A 22,982-nucleotide genomic window follows, 5' to 3' on the forward strand; every position below is an offset into this window, starting at 1 on the left:
ACAACTTGATATTGAGTGTACTCGGTATGTATCGAGGACTCCCTTGAGCTTCGCATTATCAGCCATGTTGTTGGATACTAAAACCATGGGAGTCCAATCGGGAGCAGAGTAATTGAAACCATGTTCTTTTCATCGTTGGCTACTGGCTCATCTGGGGCCGTGTACATCTATCTGTTCATCTCACTCTGCTCGTGGGTATCATTGCGTTAACAACACTTGCGAAGAAAGAATCAATCCAGGTCAATCCACTCGGCCTCACCATTCTCGGCAAGGACCGTCTCCCTATTTGTGTCATGTCCATATTGTTCCAAACTCCCCGACGCTAGCGTGTTGCTGTCTTTAGGCTGTTGGCACAAGAATTCAATCTCAAAGACATTGCGTTCACTGAGACTGCGTACTGTTTTTCCCACGCCATCCACTCCGCGGAGGATAGAGCGCAGTTCGGTGGCAAATTCGCCGTGCCTCTCCTTGATGTATCGACCATGGACACTCAGGATCTCACCCAGCCAACGAAGTGCAAACTCCAAATGAGGATTATTTTCCATCTGTTGGGCAACAAGCATCAACAATTTCCCGAGATACACCCTTGGCAGTTCACGGACAAGCAGTGGGACCGATCCGTACGGTACTGACTCATAAGCTTGTCGGAGCAAAGGCTTGTCGTTCAGTCTGAATGCCATAATGAGGGCCTTAAGATACTCGGGCTCGTCTTGTGCGAGGATTGCCCGTACATTCTGCGGAGTAACGTCGATGTCGAGATCAAATGGATCGAAATCTTCCATCCCCACGTTGTCGAGGCTGTAAATCAAGAGACCTTCAGTACTGGCTGCACAGAAGCTTCTTCCGGTTGGTGCAAACTCGACATTAGCGACCCGGACTTCTGGGCGAATGCTCCTCGCTGTGGCGTCTCTACCACGTTTCACGCCTGGCAGGCTACGGTCCATGCGCTCTTCGAGGTCGCTTGCTTCGCCTTCTGTGTCCAGCATGTCTTTGGGCAGGCCGTTGGACATGATAGCTGCCGAGTTCAAGAATTCTTGTGTCCCATCTAGGCTCAGGTTGATGGAGATGGTGAATTTCTTGATCAACGTCAGTGTGCTGACTGAGTATAGACAGATATATTTGCTGTTTCCGGCTGCAAGCAGGCAGCTGCCGTCCGCGGAATATACAATCGAGTTGAACGATTTAGTTCCAGGGGTTGAAGCTGCTGTACGTCGCGAAGTCAGTGTCCGACCTCCACTGACGTCTCGACGGCCGTCGAAACCGGATTCTTGTATCGAAGTGTTCAGGTTCCAAAAAGTAAGTTGCCCATCGAGCGTAGAAGCCGCGATTTGTGCAGAGTCAGGCCGGACTGCAATACAAAGCAAGTCAGACATGAGCTGTAGCGTTTCTGACGATTGTGATCGGTCAAACACAGACCATACTCGAATGGTGTGATCCCAGGATCCGGAGACGAGATGTCGGCCGTCAGGAGTAAAGGCTAATGTAGATATCGGTCCTTCGTGACCTGCCAGTCGGTCGAGAAGAGCTCCAGTCTGGACGGACCAGAGGTAAATGTCAAAGGAGTCGTGGGACGCGGCGCAGACGACCTCCGCAGAAGGGTCGATGGCTAAACAAGAGAAGGAGAGCCTTTGAGGAGCTGTGAAAGTCCTAAAATTTCGATACCTCAACATATCCCATGCCCGAACTGATCCGTCCAAAGATGAAGTGAAAAGAATGTTGCCTCTTTTAGAATATGCAGAGGCGGTGACAGCAGAGTTATGTTCCGAGAAGGTCGCAATGTGGAAGCCGGACGAGACGTCCCAAACCTTGATCAGTCCGTCATCGGCACCAGTAATGATGCGGCTAGAGTCGGGCGAATAGGTCAACGTCGTCATTGTATCAAGATGCGAAGACTGCTTGAGAATGTTTGACTCTGAAGCGTACTCCCACACCAGTAATTGACCAGTTCTGGAGGAGCCGAAGGCCAGCCATTCTCCCGTGCTGTTGACGGTTACTGCTGAGATGGGTGAGGATGCCATTGACAGGCTATGAATGTTTGAGAAAGAAGGAGTCTCATACAAGGAAAACAAACCGTTGTCGAAGCAGGCAGTGAGTAGATTGGTCGAGGGATGGTAGGAAGCGCATTTCAACTTTGCGTTGTGCATAAAATAGTCCCTCTGCACAATGCGCCACCTCTCATCAACTGGCTCTATCGAATCGTCGTTTTCGGCTTGTTGGTTGGCTAAATACTCCCAGCGGAAGAGGGCTCCGTCTTCGCTGACTGTGAAAATGGATTCCTGGTCGGCAGAAAACCAGACACCCTTGACTTGTTGCCTATGACCCGAGAGGACTGTCGGCTCGAAGCCTTCCTCTGGATCAAGACTCCATATCCGTGCTGTAAGGTCTTTGGATGCACTGAGGAAGAAGCGCGAGTCGCCGGACCAGCTCAAATGTCTGACATCGTCAAAATGCCCTCCATATTCGCGATGCAAGATGAACGGAGCGAATTCGAGATCTCCATCTGCATTTCCGCCGGGCGTAGAGGGTGTCCGCCATGCCTGGATCTTTCTTCCGAGTCCCACCACGAAATGACGACCGTCTGGAGCGAATGCTAATGACGTTACCGGTGATTTGAAGGAGAAATGATAGATTGCCACTCTTCTGGAGAAAATAGATAGTATTGCCCTGCCATCTTCATCAATAGTGAGGAGGAGACTGCCGTCGGGGGAAAGGTCGAGGTGGGTGATGTTCTTTCGATGGGCAAAGGGAAAGGTGTAACTGGTGTTTCTGCCAAACAGCATGTTAGATTGATCCATGGTGACGGCAAGGAGGGTTCTCACTTTGTCAGATTAAAGACAGTCACACGGTTGCCGACTGGCGAGAGCAGAGAGTTGCCATCCGGCGTAAAGACGAGATTGCCTTGACGATAGACAGTGCCCAAGAGGTTTGAGAACTGCGACAGCGCATTAGGATGATAGTGTCCACCACGGTATCAATCACACGCACCTTAAATTCCGTCTTCATTGTCTCATGGCTGTGCAGCGCAGGTGGGCGCATGTATACATAATACCAGGTCTTCGAACTGCGGCTTCAAAAAAAAAAGTTATCGGAGAAAACCAATCATTTTCTCCGGAACTAGTGTGTTTATGGTTAAGCGCACGCCATGATCTGGGGCAAGCCGGCTAGTTGAAAATTGGCGTTTCAGGGGCGCGACTGCGCCTACACTTTCTGTGAGGATCAATTGAGGGAAACCCCTAACCACAAACCACCTTGTCATTTTGAGACTGCAATCCTCCATCCTTCAGCTCTTCATCATTTCCTCAGTCGGACTCTCGTTGTCATCGTCTCTCGTTGTTTGTCTCGCATCTTGATTGCCTCTTCTCAGAACCTGCGACCGAAATGGCTCCAGCAGCAGCGGAGTCCCCATCGCCCATTGGCATTGCCAATTTGCCCAACCAGCGACACAAGATCGTCGCAAAGAGAGGCGCTGCTTTCACCATCATGGTAGGATCTATCGTCTTCTCACGTCTCTTGGGCAAATGCTTACTGTTGACATTCAGGTTGCCGGCGAGTCGGGCTTGGGCAAGACCACCTTCATCAACACTCTCTTCTCCACCACAATCAAGAACTACCAAGATCACAAGAGGCGACACGCAAAGCAAGTTGATAAGACAGTAGAGATTGAAATCACAAAAGCTGAATTGGAAGAGAAGTTCTTCAAAGGTACATATCACACAAGGCGCATCCACTGCTCGCAACCCGTCTAACATTTTGCTAGTTCGTCTCACGGTTATTGACACTCCTGGTTTCGGTGACTATGTCAACAATCGTGACTCCTGGATGCCCATCATCGAATTCCTGGACGACCAGCATGAATCCTACATGCTGCAGGAGCAACAGCCCAAGCGACAAGACAAGATCGATCTCCGTGTCCATGCCTGCCTCTACTTCATTCGACCCACTGGCCATACCTTGAAACCCCTGGACATTGAGGTCATGAAGCGGCTATGCACACGCGTCAACTTGATTCCGGTGGTCGCAAAGGCTGACACCCTTTCCCCGGCTGATCTCGCCCGCTTCAAGCACCGTATCCGAGCTGTCATTGAAGCGCAGGGCATCAAGATTTACCAACCCCCTATCGAAGACGACGATGAGGCTGCAGCACAACATGCCCGTGCTCTCATGGCAGCCATGCCTTTTGCCGTCATTGGCAGCGAGAAGGATGTCAAGACTAGCGATGGGCGTATTGTCAAAGGCCGGCAATATGCTTGGGGTGTGGCCGAAGTGGAGAACGAAGAGCACTGTGACTTCAAGAAACTCCGGTCGATCCTGATTCGAACTCACATGCTCGATCTCATCCACACCACTGAAGAGAACCACTATGAAGCCTACCGTGCGCAACAGATGGAGACACGGAAGTTCGGCGAGGCCAGGCCCAGAAAGTTGGACAACCCCAAGTTCAAGGAAGAGGAAGAAGCACTCAGGAAGAGATTCACCGAGCAGGTCAAGGTGGAAGAGCAGAGATTCCGAGCATGGGAGCAGAAGTTGATTGGCGAAAGAGACCGCCTGAACAAGGACCTGGAGGCGACCCATGCTGCAATCAAACAGTTAGAGCAGGAACTGGAACAGATGCAAGGCAGTGCCGTGAGGAGCCATGGTCGTCGTTAGGCGAGTGCAAGACTAGAAATCGAGCAAGCTTGACTGGGGTGGCTGGCTAGGATGAGCCAGAAGCAAGGGTTCTGGCAATTCTTCGCTTCGGGTGCTGTGCTCCGGGATCGTGGGTGTGCTCAAAGCGTGGAGCTCTTTCTGAGGTTAGCATTGCTACGAAAATACCTTTCTAATGTCAGGTCTTTCTTTTGCTGTCAAAATCGTCTAGTTCTATCCGCAATGGCCATTGGCAACCACTTGGTTCCTGAAGTCTATCCCATATGCCCGTGCGCTGCCGCGAATTCTACACGGCTGCATCTTTCAACTGCTGCGTGATATGCCCATTCGCCCCTCTTCCGCCCATTGGATCATGTCTCGCTGTGTTCAGCCCCTTCTCCGCTGCCTTATCCTGCGTCCGCCGCGAATCCTCCTCTGCAACAGCTCTGTCGACGTCGGCGAAGCCCTCATCAATCTCAACATCATCGTCCTCCACAATGCCCATCCAAGCACGCATCTTATCTCGTTTGAACGCTTCAAAGTCCCATTCTTCGGGCTCTAACGTCTCTTCACCTTCAAGCCAGACATATGTTTGCGCTTCGACGATTTCTTCTAGGACTTCGGGGTCGTCTCCGTCTTGCTCAGGAGCAGCCTGATCTAGTTCGACGTCTTTCAAGACATGCGCCTTGACCACATCCCTCTTGTACTGGCTGCCTTCAAAGATATCCAATCGATAGATATCACCTTGCGTCAGTCCGGTCACCAGGCTCCCCCGGACCCTAGAGCCGGAGTGAGGTATTATGGCAGGGTAATCTGCGTGTCTCACTCTGTGTCGACGGTAGTTTTGCAGCATTGCGGGACGCACGGTGATTAGGTCTTTCTGCCACGACTCGGGGGTGTGGGTTCCGTGGATTACGCGGTGGAGGACGCCGGGAGCCATGAGCGTTCCTTTTGGTGCCTTGATTAGAAAGTGAAACTGGGGAAGGAGAGTGGACTACCATAGAAAAAGGCCGTGTATTCGCCCATCTCTCCGCAATTCGGTGATCCCACGTCCAAGACGAGTGCAGCAGAGGCGGAAACGCGAACGGGTTAGAAGCGAGTAAGGGTGTTTTGTACGAGGAGATTGAGGGACGGTCAAAGGAGGAGATCGCTTGAAGCCGACTCCCCACGCTCTGAGCAAAGTATAGAACACCCTATCCTGTGCGCTTTTTACTCTTTGGTCTTGCTGGTATGGTCCGTCAGTATGCAAACCCCCTCCAATCCCCAGATATCAACAAGATTTTTCTGAGTAGGAAGGTGCGCCGATGTCCGCGTTCGTAGCTCGCTCGTTTGCTGTGCCTGAAAGGGAACAAGGCTGCAACTCCTCTTCCAGCTCGCATGTCAGCAGTGTGTCTCTTCCTTTGTTTTACACCGTGTGCAGCCTCCCAGTCGGTAGTGCTGGTACATTTTTCGAAAGTGGTCCGTCCAAGAAACATGTCAGTGCGCTATACCCTTGGAAGTCTCAAAGCTTGATAGCCTGGCACCTGGCGTCCGCCTCACTGCAATAGCCATTCCCCCTTTCAAAGCATTGACGGGATCTAACCGACCACGAGAGCTCGGATGGAACGAAGGGTGCCCTCCAACTTGATCACACCGATTTCGTGGGTTGAGTGTTTGGAATTTTGTTGTGGAAATCATCAAGCTGGTGACGGTTCACTTCCGGACAGCCTTCCACTCTGAGGAATAACACAGACTGTTGCCCGACTACTGGCTCTGCTATACAGGGCCGAGGAGGCGGTGGTCCTCTTTCAACGACCCGTAGTCGGACTTCAGAGTGTTCTCTAGCAGGGGAGACCCTTCTGGGGCCAGTGCACGCCGAGCAAAGGCTTACTATCGAAGCAGAAACTGCGCGATCTCCTAAGACATTTGAATGGTTTTCTCTGCCTTGATACAAAGCGAATGACAATATTGGTAACTATACTAATCTTAGATTAAATTCTTGGACGAGGCGCCTAGGAGGTTCAGCCTTGTGCTCCAAATATTCCGCTTGGCACCCGACCCCTAGCCTACCAGGCTTTCCGCCGAGAGGTCAGCAGAACTCGGTATTTTTTCCCTGGACTCAATATCGGCAGCCCGCGGTATTACGCCGATACGTGAAAAGATACGAACCTGCTCATCAAGCTTGTCAGATTCGCTGACCCCTTTCCCTGTTCATCAAAATCTGCCGAGGGAGCAGGGAGAATTTATTACCGCTGACATCTTGCCGTATCTTTTCCGTCATGCGCATCTGTAGGCTCGCGGTCGCCGAAGTTTGGACAGACAGATCTGCTCAGTACCTGTTATCACTCACCAATATTCGAACAGGGGTCGCCCGATTCGTCGCGGTCGCCGCCCATGCGCAGGAAATACGAGGCTGACCGAGATGCGGGAAAGAAGAAGTACGGGTATGACATCTGACTGTTGTCATAAGGCCGGCTGGACGTCTGCCATTTGCTGGGAAAGCGTCTGCGTAATCGACTGCACCGGTGATCTATGGGTACCGCATCAGAATGACAGGGAGTCAGATCCAAGGTATAGAAACATGGCAATCTCTCGGAGTGCGGGAGGCACACAAGACTTTGATCCTACCACTACAAGCACAGACGGATTGAGACCGAAGACGAAAGTCGAATATAGCTCGGATCATAGCCAGAGTGAGTGAAACAAGACGAGTCAATCCCAGAGATGCAGCTTCCCACCTTGGCCGTCACCATCCTGGCTCTTCAGGCTCTAGGCATCTCCGCTGTGGCCTTGAAAGCTCGTGTAAGTCCTCGACGTCCCTCTTGTCAATCATGGCTTGCTAATTGCGATTATGAACTATACCAGCTCACACCTCAGCAAAATGACTGCAATCTTCCTGAAGGGGATCCACAGGGAGCAGACTGCGTGACCAAGTTGCGCATCCGAGTATGAGTCTCTCCTATTCATTAGTGTGATAGGAGCTCACTAAAACCCTTTGTCACCCCTCCCAGCAAGATGGCGGTTTACCCCTGGGTCTGACTTCCATCACCGTCGGCACCGCGACGACCTCGTCCGGAGACCTCGTCCCCATTTCTGTCCCGTATACACTCTCTCATGACCCTACAGTCCCGCTGTCCGGAAGCGGCACAACTGTCTTTGACTCTTCCTTGAAGAGCGCCACCTTGGTTGCCGTTGACGTGCGCAGCTCGTCGCTGGCAGCCTTCTCGTCGGCCCAGTGCACTTTCTACACCGCGAGTGTGGACCTCGGGGACGGCGATTCTGCGTGTGATGGTGATTCCGTCGCATCAGCGTCGACCGCAGACGGCACGAAAGTGGCGTTTAGCGAGCCGGTGATTTGCATGACATGCTGTTACTCATGAGCTGTGGAGGACTGTTAAGATATGCGAGGAAGTTTTGTGGGAAGCGGTTCGTTTATTAGGGGGTTGCATCTCTTGCACGCGCATCTTGAGTCGTTGGTGCGAATACGTTGGAACAAGGGGGCAGTGCTTGCGAACGAACAGAATACTGGATGAATCGTTTAATTAACTTAGGTATTTATTCCTAGAAAAGTACTCAATCCCCGGGTTGATTGGATGGCTATACAAGTAGGGAGAGCCTTCATTCTCTTACTCCATGCAGCCATCGCCCGTATCTGATCATGCAAAATAATCTACCGCCCAATCTGGCACGTGTAGAAGGTAAAGGGCTTGGGGCTGGAGTTGCTGGGGCTCAAACTCCTGTAATGCCGTGTCTAATTCTGCCCCGTCCGGTCCTGTACTTTTCTTTCCTTATCACACAAAAAGGCAAGGTGGCACAAGGCACGATGCTGTGGGAACCAGGGCCATAAAGAGTTTCGAAGGGAAGACCGGACGATCAAAGCTGATGGACTTGCAAGATGCCAGGAGTGCTTTGGTACCGGGAAGATGAGGTGAGGTGAGGTGAGGTAATGGAAAGTAATACCACGTATGGACCTGCGGGGCTGACGGATACTGAAGAATTCAGAGGACGAATAAGAGGCTAAGATGGAAGAGCAAAAATGCAGGTTTGGAAGGTAGAGCACATGCCACTGAGATAATGTATGGGATAACGGTCGTTCAATGGTATCAAGCATGAAACAGTGCTAAGGAGGATATCAACGTGAAAAAACAGCCCTGAAACTCATAAACCCCATTTCGGCCGGTGTCAATAGCCAGCAAGCCCTCCAGAATCGCATTCATGAATTCTTGAAGCAGGCCTAGAACAACAACCCACCGAGCAGCAGCCCTCCAAGCAGACCTCCCGCAATCGGTAACCCATAACCTCCGCCTGGATAAGCACCATATGGACGATTATACGGGTAGCCTGGTCGAATAAATCGGGCGTTGGGGTCGGCGTACGGTCCGGCTGCATAAGGGTTGACGCCATAGCCGCCTTGCCCATATCCACCATATCCATAGCCAGGTCCCCCGGGAGGCTCAACGTAGACGTTCTTGCCGTCTCTATCCTTCGCGAAGAATTGAGGCTGACCAGTCACTTGTGCTCTCTGCATTGCTTGCCGTAGCTTCATATGTGCCTCGTAGTATTGTCTCTCTTCTTCCGCTCGCTGCGCGCGACTGCGCACACGCTCGTCGTGCGTTGTGCCGGTGACTTTATCCTTGAGTTTCTCTCCCAGGCTCTTCTTTTGGCCGGCCTGTTGTGAGGAGGATGGACGGGCGGGGAGTTCTGGGGGGTAATGTTCATCTTCAGAGTGGTCCGCGGAATGCGCTGCCTGTTTTCTCAACCTGTCCTCTTCCTCTTGCAGCCTTTCGCGTTCTTCTGTGCTCAAACTCTTCAATACTTCGGGGATATCTAGAGGATGTTCCCAGTAGGACTTTGGTGGGTCGACTTTGGTGTTTACGAAGAATTGGTGATTCTCCTTGGGATCGTACTGTCTTACCCATCCTTCGGGCAGAGGTCTTTGGAGGTCCTCCATAGAGCGACGGGCTTCCGTGGGAATCCCATTTTTGGCAGAGGGAACTTCTAGGTGGGATGATTTCTGGGGTTTGGAGGATGCTGTGCCGGACGAACCTGTGGCCTGGTCGTAGGTTGGCGGGGGTTCTGGCGGCGTCGACATGATGAGTGTGATGGTGGGAAGCGAAGGTGGAACGGCTTCACAACCAGCTGGCGATAGATTTAAATGCCTACGGCCAGCTGCCTGCGGAACCAGGAAGATGTGTAGAGAAGTGAGAGGCGCGACAGTAATGCAAATACGAGGTACTCGGTTGAGGCTCAGACGGTGATAGTGACGCAGATGGCACCTCTCGGAGTAATCGGCTGCTGCGGTGCCTTGAAGCCTGACCAATCAAGCGCTCTAATCTTCTGCTCAGCCACACCTCACTGGCCAATGAAACCCATGATCACGGATATATGTGGCGACTCCGCTTGACCCAATCAGGCGTCATGTTGCGAGTCCAAATCCAACCTCCATCTCCCTCGATCTTACCACTTCGCATCGTCTCGCACCGCCAACACCAACCTGCTCCTCCAATCTCTCGCCGAACTCCTTTGGTAGTGATTTGGACCATTTCTAACCTTTAGTTGGCACCATTTGGTCTACAGAAATGCCTCAGTACCGCTTCCCTAGCATTCTGACACGAACTGCTGCTTCCAAACCTAATTGACCTTACCTCGCAAGAGTCACATAAATCAAACCTCAGTAGAGCCCAACCACGCCCAGACCCCAAAACACAGAAGAAACAACTTCGGCGCTCTGGCCAATGGGTGCTTCGTCGTGGGGGATTTTGGGAAAAAAAAAGGGACGCGCTTTATGAGCTGATAACTCCTTTTCTGCGTTTTACGCGTTGCCTGGAGGAATGTGACGGCACCGGTCAGAGCGATAAATCACCATGTACACCTAGAGCCGTCGAGGTGTCTCTAAAATACTATGTGTTCACACCTCCGTTCATCCGCTTGCAGCACCGCGGACGATGGCTGGCCAGCACCTCAAGTGGTCGCGGCGACAACGCCGATCTAGTCTGTTATATCAAACTCCAAGGTATTCGGCTACCACTAGAAAGTGAAGTGGTGCAGGAGGCAGTACTGGCGCCAGTGGACGTCGAGGAGAACGTGACCGAAAGGGTGTGAAGACAATGGAGCTTCCTGGCTACAACGAGTCTTTCTGCCTCACCCGGTGTCCATTGGCAATCACTATACATTCACTGTAAGACTCCTTTGTTTACCCGCCAAGACCATTCATATCAACTTGAGCCTGCAATCAATTTTCTTGAAATCCCAAATTCCTCTCTCAAAGCCACGTCTTCCAAATCACACCAGCCTCTTGTTCAAGTCTCCTGTATCATCTTTCAATTTCTTGCTCAAACGTTTTCCCACAACTTGCAGCCTGATCCCAAGCTTGAGTCTTGCCCAACATCGCCGGGGAAAGCAGCAATCTGCTGCTTCTCCCTCGGCAAGTTCTACGGGCACGATGAGAGCCGAAGCAGTGAGCTTCGTGTTTGAACATGTGTTCCTACCCCCGAAGCTGCCCCAAGAACATCACAAGGAATCAGGCGCAGATGATCTCCTCAAAGAGATGTTAGAAGCTGCTCGCGGTTTCAGAAACGCCTTTTCCAAACTCAGCAATGAGCGCCGCGTCTGGAGGCAGCTATCATGCTCGCTGGTCAAGTGGATCGAGGTCTACTCCAACGGCGCTCCATGTCGCGACGTCATCGCGGATGCCCTTGAAAACATGCTTCAGGACGGCAAGTATCTTTCCATGGACCATGATTCACCGCTAACCCACCTTCAGAAGTTTTGCTGTTCTACATTCAGCCTCAGAATGCCACACTCATGATCAGAAACAAGGCCAAAGGCGCCATCTTCGAGTGCTTCGAGGTGCTTGCGAAGACTGGTGCGGTCCTCGATGCCAAAGACGCTCTAATCCGGTATTTTCCCGCACGAGCGGCCTTCTTGCCGCAAGAGAAACTCGCGAATACCCCTTTTCTCAAAACTCTTGGAGATACAATCTATATGCTGTCTGTTGAGCCAATGAAGATGGCCATGGAAACAACGAAGAAGGGAGACAACGTTGTGGTTGAAGAGCGTCAGTCTGCCCATCCCAGAGCTGTCTCGGAATGGCTGTTCAGCATCTTGGGTGCCTGCGGAAAAGCTGCGTCAACTTTGCCCATTTGCAAACGCATTCACGACGATGTTTGCTGGAAAGATGCACACTTACCCTGGCGCCGCTCGGGCGTTTGGCTGTCTGCCAAAGTCGCCCTTCAGATTGCCCTCCAGAACACAGACCTCGAGGGTGAGGGGCATTGCCACTATAAAAACTTCATGCTGTTCCTCTTGTCTCGGATAGCTGCTGTTATTGCGGCCATCGATCCCAGACCCGATGTTCTTCACATCTTGCGTGTGAAATTAGCAAGACGAAATGCCAAGCTGGGATCCTCCACGCTTGACTATGTTCAAAATGCCGTCAAGATGACCTTGGATATCATTGATAGCAGCATCCGCCGCCAATGGGCAGAGACGACCGACAGAGACAAAATTACCGTTCCACCTGTGCCTTTCCGAAAGGTGTCCGACCAACTGGTGTTGGAAAATAGTCGCCGAATCTTACACAACGCCTGGAATCGCTCTCACAAAGGGTTCACCTACGCGTTCACGTCGTACACCCCTCCTTCATGCGCTAGAGTGCGGTTGTCAAAATATTCACTACCGGAAACTACAATCTTCAGTCATGCAAAAGATGTCCTCTTTGCTCTTGTTGACTTCGAGCTCTGGATTGAGCAGCATCTGAACCATTGGGTAGTCGTCAACACGAGAACCCCGTCTGCATGTTCCTCCCTGTCTAAACTGATGCAGAAATATTATGCTGTGGCCAAGCAGAGATACCAATCACACGTGGAACGAATGTCGATTATGCTGCTTACAATCTTCGAGTTGTGGGTGGCCTTGGACACCATTGCAACTACTCTCTGTCCGCTCCTCTTAGAGTATCCACCGGAGGTGCCGGTGACCCTTTTTGGACCACTCCTTCTTGGTAGTAGAACTGAGCTGGAAAGACTTTCTAAGATCGAGCTTCATATTGAATCAAGACAGTCACCGCACACCCAGAAAAATGATTCACTCTTCGCCGACCCGTCACCAAGCTGCTTCGCCGTTGAATTCTACAATCAGTCTTCTGATCTGCAGACGTTGCGCAACAGAGTTGAAGAAGATGCTCACCAAGCGCGGAGAGCCAAGTCCGCAGAGTGGGAATTGAAGAAGAAGACATTCGACAGTCTCATGAGAGAAGTCAAAGGCATGGAGTGTGGCGTCTTCATCCCTAGGGGCGTGGACAAGCACGGAAACCCATATGTTGGCAGGCCTCGGCATCACAATAGATGCTGGAAATGTGCGAAGGAGCAGGAAGCCAAGGATATCCAGATATCGAAACACGAGTGGCCACTCCCTGACGACGAGACTATGTGTAAAGCAGTGATCTTCGAGCTTGATCCCCCCGAGCCGATTGTCTCCTGGCGCGATACTACATTTTTCCTACTTCAAGATGTATGCAGAACCAGCCAAGTGACCGGGTTGGCGTCTAAGCAAGGATTGCTTCGGTACGCGCCACTTGAGAAGTACGCTCGGCGGAAATACCGACGCATCACCCTCGCATCATCCGTCAAACCCCTGATCAAATCACATTATCTCAAAGCGTCATTGAATGTTGACCCGGTTTTCGTCACCAACGGCCTCCACCCGAGAATGAACGATACCTCTCAGATGGCTTTATGGACAGCAGAGCAGATTGCAAAACCGTCGCTACAAAATTACTGCTACACCAAACTCACGGACTCTCCGGACGGGGTCTTCAATGGCTATGTCAACTTCACCACTCATACGCAGAATCAAGTGATCTCACAAAAGTCAAAGTGTCCTTCAGAGATGAGCTCTCACGAATTTGTGCTTCTCGGATCGCTACGATCTGGAGAAAGACTCCAACTCCTCAACGTGCTTGGAGCAATTACCTCCCCAGAAATTGACTTCAACTCACCCACAACAGCTCTACTGTTCCGTTACGCTATCTCTCAAGTCGGCGAAAAGCGCTCCACCTCGCCATCGTATCTACGTGAATCTCAGGGCATACTCGAGGAGGAGCATTTCAGTCTTTCTCTTCTGGATGCCCTGGACTGCGCATTCGAGAGAATCGAGGCAAATTTCAAAGAAGCGGCGGCGGCGGCTATATTGCTGGAAGTGGCTCTCAAGGTTTTATCGCTATCGTCATTCCCGGAGATTGCGAAGCGTTGTATCAACCTTATCCTCTGGATTCGTCAGTCCGGTCTAGGTTGGATACGCCAGATGACCAAGCTCTACACAGACCAGAAGAACGCTCATGTTGACAGCTCTACCCTCAAAGATCTGTCACGTCAGATCTTGAATGCTTGCATTCTTTGCCGCCGCACGTACGCTGCGGACACCGAATCCCAGCCATCTATGTTCTCTGACTATGATGCTGTGGCAGACTACGTGGAAGCTTCTGTCTACCTGCATGTTCATCGAAAGTCTCATTCTGACGCAGAGGCTCTCAAAATGGAAAAGCAGCTTTTAAATGACGCGTACCTGGCCAGGCGATATGAGGAACATCTCCAAGTCGCCCTCGAGCTCAACGACTCAGCAATCTCAGATGGCATCAACAGATTCTGGCCAACTGCGATATTCACCAACAAGTGGCAGACTGTACACAGTGATGATTCTTCCTGGATTTCCAATCAGATTTCTTCTAAAGTCGTCCACTACAACCTTGTCACTGGTAGCCTTCTTGTTTCTGGTCGAGCGATTTCTCAGCTTCCTGCTCAGCATACGTCTACCCGTCTCTACCGGTCAATCTTCGGGGATGTGGATCTGGACGTTTTCGCTGCTGATGAAGAGGATATGGAGTATATGACCAAGGATGTTTTTCATGGCCACCGAGTTTATTTCGGCCTGCGCGGTGATGTTCTCTTAATTCGTTCGGAGAGTAACGGCGAGACTTTCGAGGCCATCCAACGCGAAAATTTTCAAGGGGATCTTCCGCGAGTTATCGTGGAGAATACCACTCCTTGGATGTCCTTACGAGACGGCACAGTTGTTTTCCGGTCTAGAGCGCAACCTTTCCACTCAGAAGTGTCAGACTGGACTCTCAGCCCCGACCTTAATTATAGGTCAAAGACTTCCATGCATGCTGGTCAGAGGTATCTAATAGACGCCCAGAGTCAAGTTGGTGGGACTATCTGCAATGCTCTCCAACCAATCGAACAGAAGTCACATATCCTCATGACGGTTAACCAAAGCAAGAAGATCGAGATTGAGCTTCCTCGCTATCATCTGCATTTTGACGTCGATGAGGAAGGTCGAATGGTTTGCAAAGAGCTTTCCGCCTTCATTGACTTTGACCAGACATTGGGAACTCTGCATGGATTCAAGTCTCGTCTGATTTTGCGGAGCACGAGCAAGATTGCCGGGTCAAATCTGAGAACCGTTTTGATTCCACACGGGGATGTGAAGTTGATCCCGGCATCTCCTCATGTTTCTGCTCGGGTTCTACTGGGAGACACCAGTTCTGTGACGTTTTCACAGTTTCGACTCGATGTCAGACTTGGACAGCTGATCAGCCAAGATCTGGACTCCCATCTGTACAAGGCATACCTGCATGCGGTCACAAGTTTTCCAGAGTCTGATTCTCTGACTGGTAGGACTGGCACTGAAGAGAGCCTGTTCGCTCTGTCGGATCGCATCTGTCGGACATGCCAACCATTTTCTGAGCGTGCACAAACCATACTGCGCTTGATTGCTCGACTTACTCCTGAGAGGCGTTTCTACCCTCCCCATCTCAAGACTATGCAGAGCGTGACATTTGACGGTGTCCTGCCAGTCATGGCTCAACGTGATATTTTCTTTGGAACGGTCAATGAGATAGTCGCTCACAACAAGAAAGCAGACTGGCTGTTCGATGCGAACGTGACTGCCATACCATATAAAGGAGACTTCGCATTGTTGGACAGATCTCATCATCGAACAAACAAGCTTTACCCGTGCGAGTCCGTAGCGCCAGTCTCGCGTTCTATCGACGACAGGGATTATTGTTCAAGGGACCAGGACTTGGGAAATAACTTTTCTGCATCAGCCACCATGGTCAATCTCATCGAATCCTCGCCGTCCGCATTTGACGTCAACACATCCTGGAGGAGCAAAATAAGAAGATGGAAACAAATCAGTGGATTCAACGAGGACTTCACCTTCAACTCTTTCTCAAGTCTCTTGAACCAGGACTTGAAAGACATATTTCCTCGCCTAATGAGTTTCTGTAGATCGTCGTCTACTCAACTGGAGACTCTCATGTTTGTTCTATCGCTCTTGGTATTTGAAAAACCTGCTATTGACGAAGAGTTGAGGACTTTTCTCGCCTTCGCTGTTTCACCAGCCCTCAGGAATCTTCCAGCTCCCAAACACGATTCGTATGACTTGAGGGATGGTCATTCATTCAATCGCGAAGAGATCTCGACGCTCATCTCCCAGTGTGAAAACCCGTTTGTCCCTAGCGACTCCTGTGACGTTGCCGAAAGCGGAGATTTTGGGATCACGGAAGAGCATCGACGCTTTGATCAAGAGCTAAGAGACCAACGCGAGTTGATCCTGGACGCTGCCCGCGAATCCTGGCCAAATGATACTGTTCAATTGCCGACGGAGCGGTCACTGAATCAGTACAAGTTCTCAGAGCTGAAAGTGCTGTTGAATGGGAGGTTTGCGGCGTGGTACAAAAACTATCTTTTCTTGCAACTCTTCGAGGAATACGATCGGACCCTCACAGCTTTCAACGGCCCCTGGACTGGCCAAGATGTTACTGACATTGTTCTCGACTTTGACCTTGCTACTCGCTCTGCCCGTCCAAACATACACTTTTCACTGCTCGACCTCATGATCATGAAGCCAGTCACCGGGCATGAATTTAGTGAGAGCAAGCCCACGGGCTTAGACGGAGATCTGTCGCAGTCTCTATCTGGAACTGTAACTCCTACACTTTTGGAGTCTAATCAAGCCCGATCCAGCTGGGAAGAACTAGAAGATATCGTCGAAGACTTGTCCCGTGACTCGTCTGTGGCTGTTCGCGAGTATGGGCAGTTCTTGGGAAACAGTATCGAAGCTATGAAGCTTCGATCTGGTCAAGAACAACCGAAGATGAAGGTGCCCTCGGGCAACGAACTAGCTCAAAAGCTCGAGGAATGCAGAGGTCACATTAGCTATGTTCTTTCACGAACCAGCATACTTCTTCGACCGTGCCATCCCTCAGAACAGGGCTTGGTCACTGCAAAGGTTTGGCCGCAAGTGTCTGAATTAACTTTGCTTCAACTTCTCTCAGCTGAACACCGAGAAAAGGTCCCGGCTCGTTGGATGTCCGTTCTGCTCCAGTTCGCCAGAGAGATTACAGCAGCACAGCGGGTGGAAAGACTACAAAAATTCCTTGCTGCCGAGGACACGTTCGCTTTCAACAATGAGCTTGCCAATCCTGCACACTCCGCATGGTCGCCAGAAGAGTGGCCTGACTGGCTCCTTCTCGAGTGTCAAAACAACTTTCTCATTCGACCTGTCCAGATCCGGGTTGCAACTGAATTGCTCAAGCCGGAAAATGGGACCGTGTTACTGGGCATGGGCGAAGGAAAGACGAGTGTTATTTTAAATCTTGTGGTGACGGCACTTGCCCAAGGCTCACATCTCGTTCGGGTTGTGGTGCTGAAGCCTCTCGCACAAGAAATGCTCCGAATCCTGTCGCGCTCTCTTGCAGGCTTGGTGGGAAGAACCCTTTACTATCTACCCTTCTCGAGACAGACCACTTTGAACACCGAAACACCTCGGCGACTGATGAGTCTTTATCAAGAATGCCGTGAAACGGGAGGGGTACTCCTCACTTTGCCGGAATACTTGAACTCGTTTCGCCTCGTGGGCCTTGATAAGCTGACACCAGACACTCAATACCTTGCTACTGAACTCATCCGCGTTCAGAAATGGCTCGATTGTAATGCCAGAGATGTCCTCGACGAGTCTGACGAGCTTTTAAAACCTGCGTATGAGCTTGTTTACACGAATGGAGAAGCAAATCTCCTTTCAGGAGCGCCAGACAGATGGAATGTCTCATTGGAAGTCTTGGACCTGATTCAGAAAAATGCTGGTGCACTTTGCAAGCAATGCCCGAACGAAATTGAAATGGAAGCCCGGGGTCCGGGGTCATTCCCGCATATCAGAGTGTTGAATGAAGCCGGTGCAGTGGCAGTGGCGAAGGTGGTCACTCAGTCCATCGTCGATGGACAGCTTCCAAGCCTCTCTCTTGGTCACTGCAATCCAAAGGTGCTCCAAGCCGTCAGCTCGTTCATACTAAACCTCGACGTCGACAGTGTGGAATCTGAATTGATAACCCAGCACTTTGAGAATTCGACTAGGCTTCATCTCCTCTATGTGGCTAGAGGGCTGGTATCCCACCAAATCCTGAGCCACACTCTCCGCAAACGCTGGCAGGTAAATTACGGACTTGATCGATCTCGGACTTTGAGCGCAGTTCCGTATCGTGCCAAATCAGTTCCATCTCCCAGCGCTGAATTTGCACAACCGGAAGCGGCAATCATTCTGACCGCGCTCTCATTCTATTATACAGGCATTCTTCGGCCGGATTTGAGAAGATGTCTCCTTATTCTACTCAGACTGCCAGATCCTGCTGAAGCATACTGCAAATGGGTGAAGCACTCTACACTCCCTGACAAATATCGCAAAGTCAACTCTATCAACCTAGATGATGGGTCTTGTGTTGACGCTCTGTATGACCATCTCCGTTACAACAGCGAGCTGATCAATTTCTTCCTGCGACATGTTGTGTACCCATCAGAGGCCAAAGAGTTCCGGTACAAATTGTCGACTTCAGCTTGGGATTTATGCAGAAATTCTGGAGTTCTTACAGTGGGCTTCAGTGGCACTTGCGACAGCAAAATACCTATTGTACAGAAGGACCTTTCGGACTTGAGACATATCACGGCTTCAACTCTGAGCACACTGTTACGATTAGAGAATCGAAAGTACTTCTGTGCAACATCACCGTCTGGTCAACGTCTTCCAACGGAGAAGCTACTGCAGCGTATCACGGCAGATGGTCCACTCGATGTCATCATCGATGTCGGAGCTCAAATGCTGGAGGGTAACCTAGAGATTGCCCAGTTGTGGTTGCACCTCTGCCCGGAGAAGATGGCAACGATTTTCTTTTCAGAAAACGATGAGAAAATGGTCCTGAATCGTGATGGCTCAACTGAGTCACTTGCATCATCGATCTTCAAGGACGAGCTGAAAAGTTGCTTGATCTTCCTGGACGAATTCCATACTAGAGGGACCGACTTTCAGCTCCCGGACAACTTTACTGCGGCAGTGCTTTTGGGACCTGGAATTCTGAAAGATAATCTGGCACAAGCCTGTATGCGTATGAGGAAGTTGGCTGTCTCTCAACGCGTCAGATTCTATGCTCCACCTGAGGTTGATCAAGCAATTCGAAGCATCGCGAAAGACCAATCAGGAGACCTTGAAAGCTTCCATGTTGTACGCTGGGCGATTCACCAATCTTGTCTCACTCTGAAAAAGCAAGATCCTCTTCACATAAGTCGAGGTCTACTGCACTCACGTCGACGACTCGCTGCAGGCCGTCACTTTTCTTCGAATGGTAACGTTGTGAATCCGCAGCAATATCTGGACACAGTTCGAGAGCGAGAATGCCGTCCTGTTGATGAGCTTTACAGCGCCGGCGGAACTCACCGAGCGGAACTGCCGTTCGAACCAACCTTGGCAGAATCTCAAGACCCTGTGGTTCGAGATTTGTGTATAGAGTTTGAAAGAGCTCGTGCCATCGAGTTTGATGACAGAGACATCACGCAAGAACAGGAGCGAGAAGTCTTGCACGAAGTCGAAGAGGAGAGGGAAATACAGCGCCCTCGAGAAGTTCACCCCGCCATCCCACAACACTGTCAAAGTCTACTGGATGTCATCCGAAACGGAACGTCTCCCCAGAACATCCCCGAGCTTCGTCCATGCTTCGAAATTCTCAGCCAGACTCGCCTCGGGCTTTATTATAAGCGAGGGGAATTTCCCATGCATGTGTTGGTGACTCGAGACTTCATGCGAACCATTAAATCTCAGGATGGTTCCCCCGAAGATGATTTCTTGAGACCAGTGCAATGGGTAGTGAAGACGCCTGGAATCATGAAGCCAATCATCATCAGCCCGCACGAAGCCAACACTTTTTTCCATGCGATTCGAGAGTCGAAAGACAAGCCAGTTGAGTCGGAAGGGACTACCCTGCATCTGTATCAAGCCCGAACGTCACGAGGGATGGTTTCCTTTGATGCATTAGATATATGCAAGTTTCCAGAAAAGAACGCCCCCGAGAAGATAGAACCACAGGCCATTGCTCTACTCGGTCTCTTTGCAGGCCAACTGTACTTCTCTTCATTCGAGCATTACAAGGAGTTTTGCGCACTCGTCGGTCTCTTTGACGGAGAACGACTACTGGTCCGCAAGCGGCAGGTGGCAACCGACAATTTTGTTTCACCTGCTTGCAGAAAAGCGAACGGCTGGACGGAGTGCACCTTCAACACAAGCCCAGTCCCTTGGATCAAAGGATTCATCGATATGCGGCGAGCTGGCATTGAGTGGACCCATACGCATTTGGGCAGAGTCATGAATGGACAGATCTTGCGGAAAGAAGATTTTGACGAGGACCTTGAAGGGGAAAGCCTAGCACAGGATATGGGCGAGCTGAACCTTAGCGAGCAGGAAGATACCGACGGGGTGGACGCTGAGGAGTCGGATTGAATTGCATAGCATGTCGCAGCAAGGCTGACACGCCTCAGCCGATGACGCTAGGGCTTTTTCCACTTTTGTCAGAGTACAACTCACTGATTCGATGGGTCAATCAACTGAAATGACTGCTGGGTCAACGAAGCCGCATTGGAGGGTCATGGAGTGCTGTGGCTGGTCGCAATGGTCATGCTCAGGATGTTCTATTGCATACCAAAGCGTTGGAAAAACTTGCTGAAGGAAAGAAAACCAAACCGTACCTAAAAAAAAGGAGGAAAATCAGATAAAACCACCATGAAAAATACATCATGTTTGAGTGAAAGCTGTTCTCCCCCTTCATTCTCGAGTTTATATCGCTTGGGAAAGTCTCGTCGACGCAGTGGCGTAGAGACATAGTGCTTCCCATACCTGTAATGTACGTCGATGAGTCGATAGAGGCACAGTCATGCCGACGCTTGAGATGTCAGCAACGACGGCTAAAGACAACTTGCCAGTTTTCGGGGACCGAGATTCTCATTTCAGGGCTTCGTGCTATACCCGTGTCTTTAGTGCTCGTATAGCTGTGCAGGTAATTACCGTCAGCATCACAACTGTCTCTTCCAGCATTAAGACGGTGCTACGGTGGGCGGACTTTTATGTGTTGAGGATCTACCATTGAGAAGTAATGTGTCTATAATTGAGTCCCAGGGAATTCACTTTCAAGCATTTGTCTCTGCAAATGAGCCCACGCACACTTAGAGCACCAGAAACATCAAGAGACATATCGTCCACCGTCGACATTGAATCCAGCGCCTCTATGCAAACGGAAAGTCAGCAGTGCTAAGCATCAACCCTCCTTGGGGAGGAAAAGACCTACGTGATATAATTTGCTTCATCCGATGCCAGAAAAGCCGTCATGTTGGCGACGTCTTCGGGCTCGCACAGACGACCAAGCGGGAGGGTGGCCAGTCGCTTGGCTCGTCCCTCTTCGCTGTCCACGCCACCGACAACCCGTGGTGCCCTGCGTAACCCGATCAGTTCGTTTCGCAGTTGCTGCAGGTTCCAGACTTACATCGGTGTGTTACCGAACGAAGGTCTGACGATGTTGAAGCGGATACGGTGCTTGGCATATGCCCCAGCAAGGCCTTCAGTTGCCTGCCACAACGCTCAGTTACGCACGTCAAGTCACAAGATGGGAAATAGGGGGTTTTGATTACCGTGTCAAGAGCCCCTTTACTAGCAGTGTACCAGATGGTGCTCGCTCGGGGTCTCTGCGAGCCGATGCTCCCAATGTTGATAACATGGCCGGGAATCCCCTTCGCCATCCAGTACGGCACGACCACCTTCACCGTGAGATACAGGGGCTTGACGTTGACCTGCCAGACGCGCTCGAAGTCCTCCTCGGGCACCGCGTGCGCGTCGGCCCCCAGGTGGACGTAGCCGGCGCAGTTGACGACCGTGCCCGGGACGGCGGAGAACTTGTCCTGTGCCAATTGCAGAGCGTCCGACCACGTCTGCTCGGCCGCGACGGTGGCCGTCAAGTAGGCGAACCGGTCCGCGGGGACTAACCTGCTCGTCTCCTCGTTCCCGCTTTGGTCGATGTCGATACCGAGCACGCGGGCTCCTTCCGAGGTCGCTTTCTTCACAATCTTTTCGACCCTCACCCATGTCAGAATATCTCGCGGGGGGTTTTTTCGTGCCGTGGGAGGTGGTGGTGGGTTATCTTACTCCCCTTCCAAATCCAGACCCGGCGCCCGTCACAATCATGACCTTGCCGTCCAGTCTCCCCATCTTGTTTGGTCCCTGCAGTCAAGGATGCCGAGGACGAGGGTGTCTGTGGTGTGAGCAACGACCTTCTCCTACTTTGACGATTCGGGATTGTGAGACGTATTCGTTCTTCGCGCCGAGAGCCAGCAGAAGGTATTCTATGCGACGAAGGCGCAAAATCTCAATGACAATGGTAAATTGCTTTCGGTAAACGGGCCATACAGACCTGGCTTGCCCCCGGTTAGTTCCTGTATCTCCACGCACGTCTACTCCAACCGTGCGGGCAGAATGATCTGTAGCTCGGCTACGAGGCCGGTAGTGCCTCGTCTCGGGATTCGAAAATTCTATTGCACTGTTCACTGGGAATCACTTTCCTATTTTCATGGTGAAAAGTCGACGCTCAATTCCCCCCTTTTGCCGGGACATTATTTGCCTCACGGCCTGTGATCCTGCCCGACTACCATAATATCAAAAATCATGTCTCGACTCTGAATTCTGTCTCGGGGCCCGTCCCCGTCTACAATCGCCCTGCAACGACGGTTGGTCATACAGCCCGCCGCCTATAAGCTCGAATGGCCGGGGCACTGGAACAGGGCTCCCCGGAAGTCTCGCAAGAAAGTCCACATGGTCTTCTCCCGCCACCCGCGCGCTTTCCAGTCGTTGGCCTGCTTGGGGTACACGTCCACCACGCCGGCGATGGTGTCGTCGTGCGCGGCGAGGAAGAAGACGTTGTCCTGGCCATCGGCGTCCTGGGCGCGGACGATCGTCCTCACCGCCTCGTCAAAGTCACTCGTGATCACGGGGTCGAAGAAGGGTTGATCCACCCT

At 51.3% G+C, this 22,982-nt stretch overlaps 7 protein-coding genes across 7 annotated transcripts; 3 read left to right on the forward strand and 4 right to left on the reverse strand.

The window, feature by feature from the left end:
* Positions 1-15: 15 nt before the first annotated feature.
* Positions 16-3,037, reverse strand: PV07_05522 (uncharacterized protein; the record flags this gene model as incomplete). The annotated part of the gene is made up of 3 exons (XM_016392430.1): positions 16-2,766; positions 2,820-2,932; positions 2,986-3,037. Coding segments are annotated over 3 exons (2,701 nt in total), but the record flags the coding sequence as incomplete, so codon positions are not given.
* A 182-nt stretch (positions 3,038-3,219) lies between these two features.
* Positions 3,220-4,901, forward strand: PV07_05523 (uncharacterized protein). The gene is made up of 3 exons (XM_016392431.1): positions 3,220-3,483; positions 3,540-3,702; positions 3,758-4,901. The coding sequence occupies exons 1-3, from the start codon at positions 3,379-3,381 to the stop codon at positions 4,645-4,647; spliced, it is 1,158 nt and encodes a 385-aa protein (XP_016249950.1). The 5' UTR covers positions 3,220-3,378; the 3' UTR covers positions 4,648-4,901.
* Positions 4,814-5,847, reverse strand: PV07_05524 (uncharacterized protein). Its single transcript, XM_016392432.1, has 2 exons — positions 5,622-5,847; positions 4,814-5,571 (listed from the first exon to the last, which is right to left on the reverse strand). Exons 1-2 carry the CDS (start codon positions 5,647-5,649, stop codon positions 4,931-4,933), a joined length of 669 nt encoding a protein of 222 aa, XP_016249951.1. The 5' UTR covers positions 5,650-5,847; the 3' UTR covers positions 4,814-4,930.
* A 1,479-nt stretch (positions 5,848-7,326) lies between these two features.
* On the forward strand, positions 7,327-8,185 carry PV07_05525 (uncharacterized protein; the record flags this gene model as incomplete). Its single annotated transcript, XM_016392433.1, has 3 exons — positions 7,327-7,404; positions 7,468-7,548; positions 7,614-8,185. 3 exons carry the CDS (start codon positions 7,327-7,329, stop codon positions 7,980-7,982), a joined length of 528 nt encoding a protein of 175 aa, XP_016249952.1. The 3' UTR covers positions 7,983-8,185.
* A 400-nt stretch (positions 8,186-8,585) lies between these two features.
* PV07_05526 (uncharacterized protein) lies at positions 8,586-9,839 on the reverse strand. Its single transcript, XM_016392434.1, has one exon. It carries the CDS (start codon positions 9,692-9,694, stop codon positions 8,837-8,839), a length of 858 nt encoding a protein of 285 aa, XP_016249953.1. The 5' UTR covers positions 9,695-9,839; the 3' UTR covers positions 8,586-8,836.
* A 1,205-nt stretch (positions 9,840-11,044) lies between these two features.
* PV07_05527 (uncharacterized protein) lies at positions 11,045-20,424 on the forward strand (the record flags this gene model as incomplete). Its single annotated transcript, XM_016392435.1, has 2 exons — positions 11,045-11,322; positions 11,415-20,424. 2 exons carry the CDS (start codon positions 11,045-11,047, stop codon positions 20,422-20,424), a joined length of 9,288 nt encoding a protein of 3,095 aa, XP_016249954.1.
* A 655-nt stretch (positions 20,425-21,079) lies between these two features.
* PV07_05528 (uncharacterized protein) lies at positions 21,080-22,179 on the reverse strand (the record flags this gene model as incomplete). Its single annotated transcript, XM_016392436.1, has 5 exons — positions 21,080-21,203; positions 21,266-21,409; positions 21,461-21,543; positions 21,606-22,037; positions 22,117-22,179. 5 exons carry the CDS (start codon positions 22,177-22,179, stop codon positions 21,161-21,163), a joined length of 765 nt encoding a protein of 254 aa, XP_016249955.1. The 3' UTR covers positions 21,080-21,160.
* Positions 22,180-22,982: the final 803 nt, after the last annotated feature.

The sequence above is a fragment of the Cladophialophora immunda genome, assembly GCF_000835495.1.
Source record: "Cladophialophora immunda strain CBS 83496 unplaced genomic scaffold supercont1.3, whole genome shotgun sequence".
Lineage (NCBI taxonomy): Eukaryota > Fungi > Ascomycota > Eurotiomycetes > Chaetothyriales > Herpotrichiellaceae > Cladophialophora > Cladophialophora immunda.

Bases quoted from the DNA above. Each gene is read 5' to 3' on its own strand.
- PV07_05523 (XM_016392431.1), top strand. From the start codon at position 3,379: ATGGCTCCAGCAGCAGCGGAGTCCCCATCGCCCATTGGCATTGCCAAT. The intron at 3,484-3,539 runs GTAGGATCTATC...GTTGACATTCAG, and splicing joins GCGCTGCTTTCACCATCATG to GTTGCCGGCGAGTCGGGCTT. The intron at 3,703-3,757 runs GTACATATCACA...ACATTTTGCTAG, and splicing joins GGAAGAGAAGTTCTTCAAAG to TTCGTCTCACGGTTATTGAC.
- PV07_05524 (XM_016392432.1), bottom strand. From the start codon at position 5,649: ATGGGCGAATACACGGCCTTTTTCTATG. The intron at 5,572-5,621 runs GTAGTCCACTCT...AGGCACCAAAAG, and splicing joins ATACACGGCCTTTTTCTATG to GAACGCTCATGGCTCCCGGC.
- PV07_05526 (XM_016392434.1), bottom strand. From the start codon at position 9,694: ATGTCGACGCCGCCAGAACCCCCGCCAACCTACGACCAGGCCACAGGT.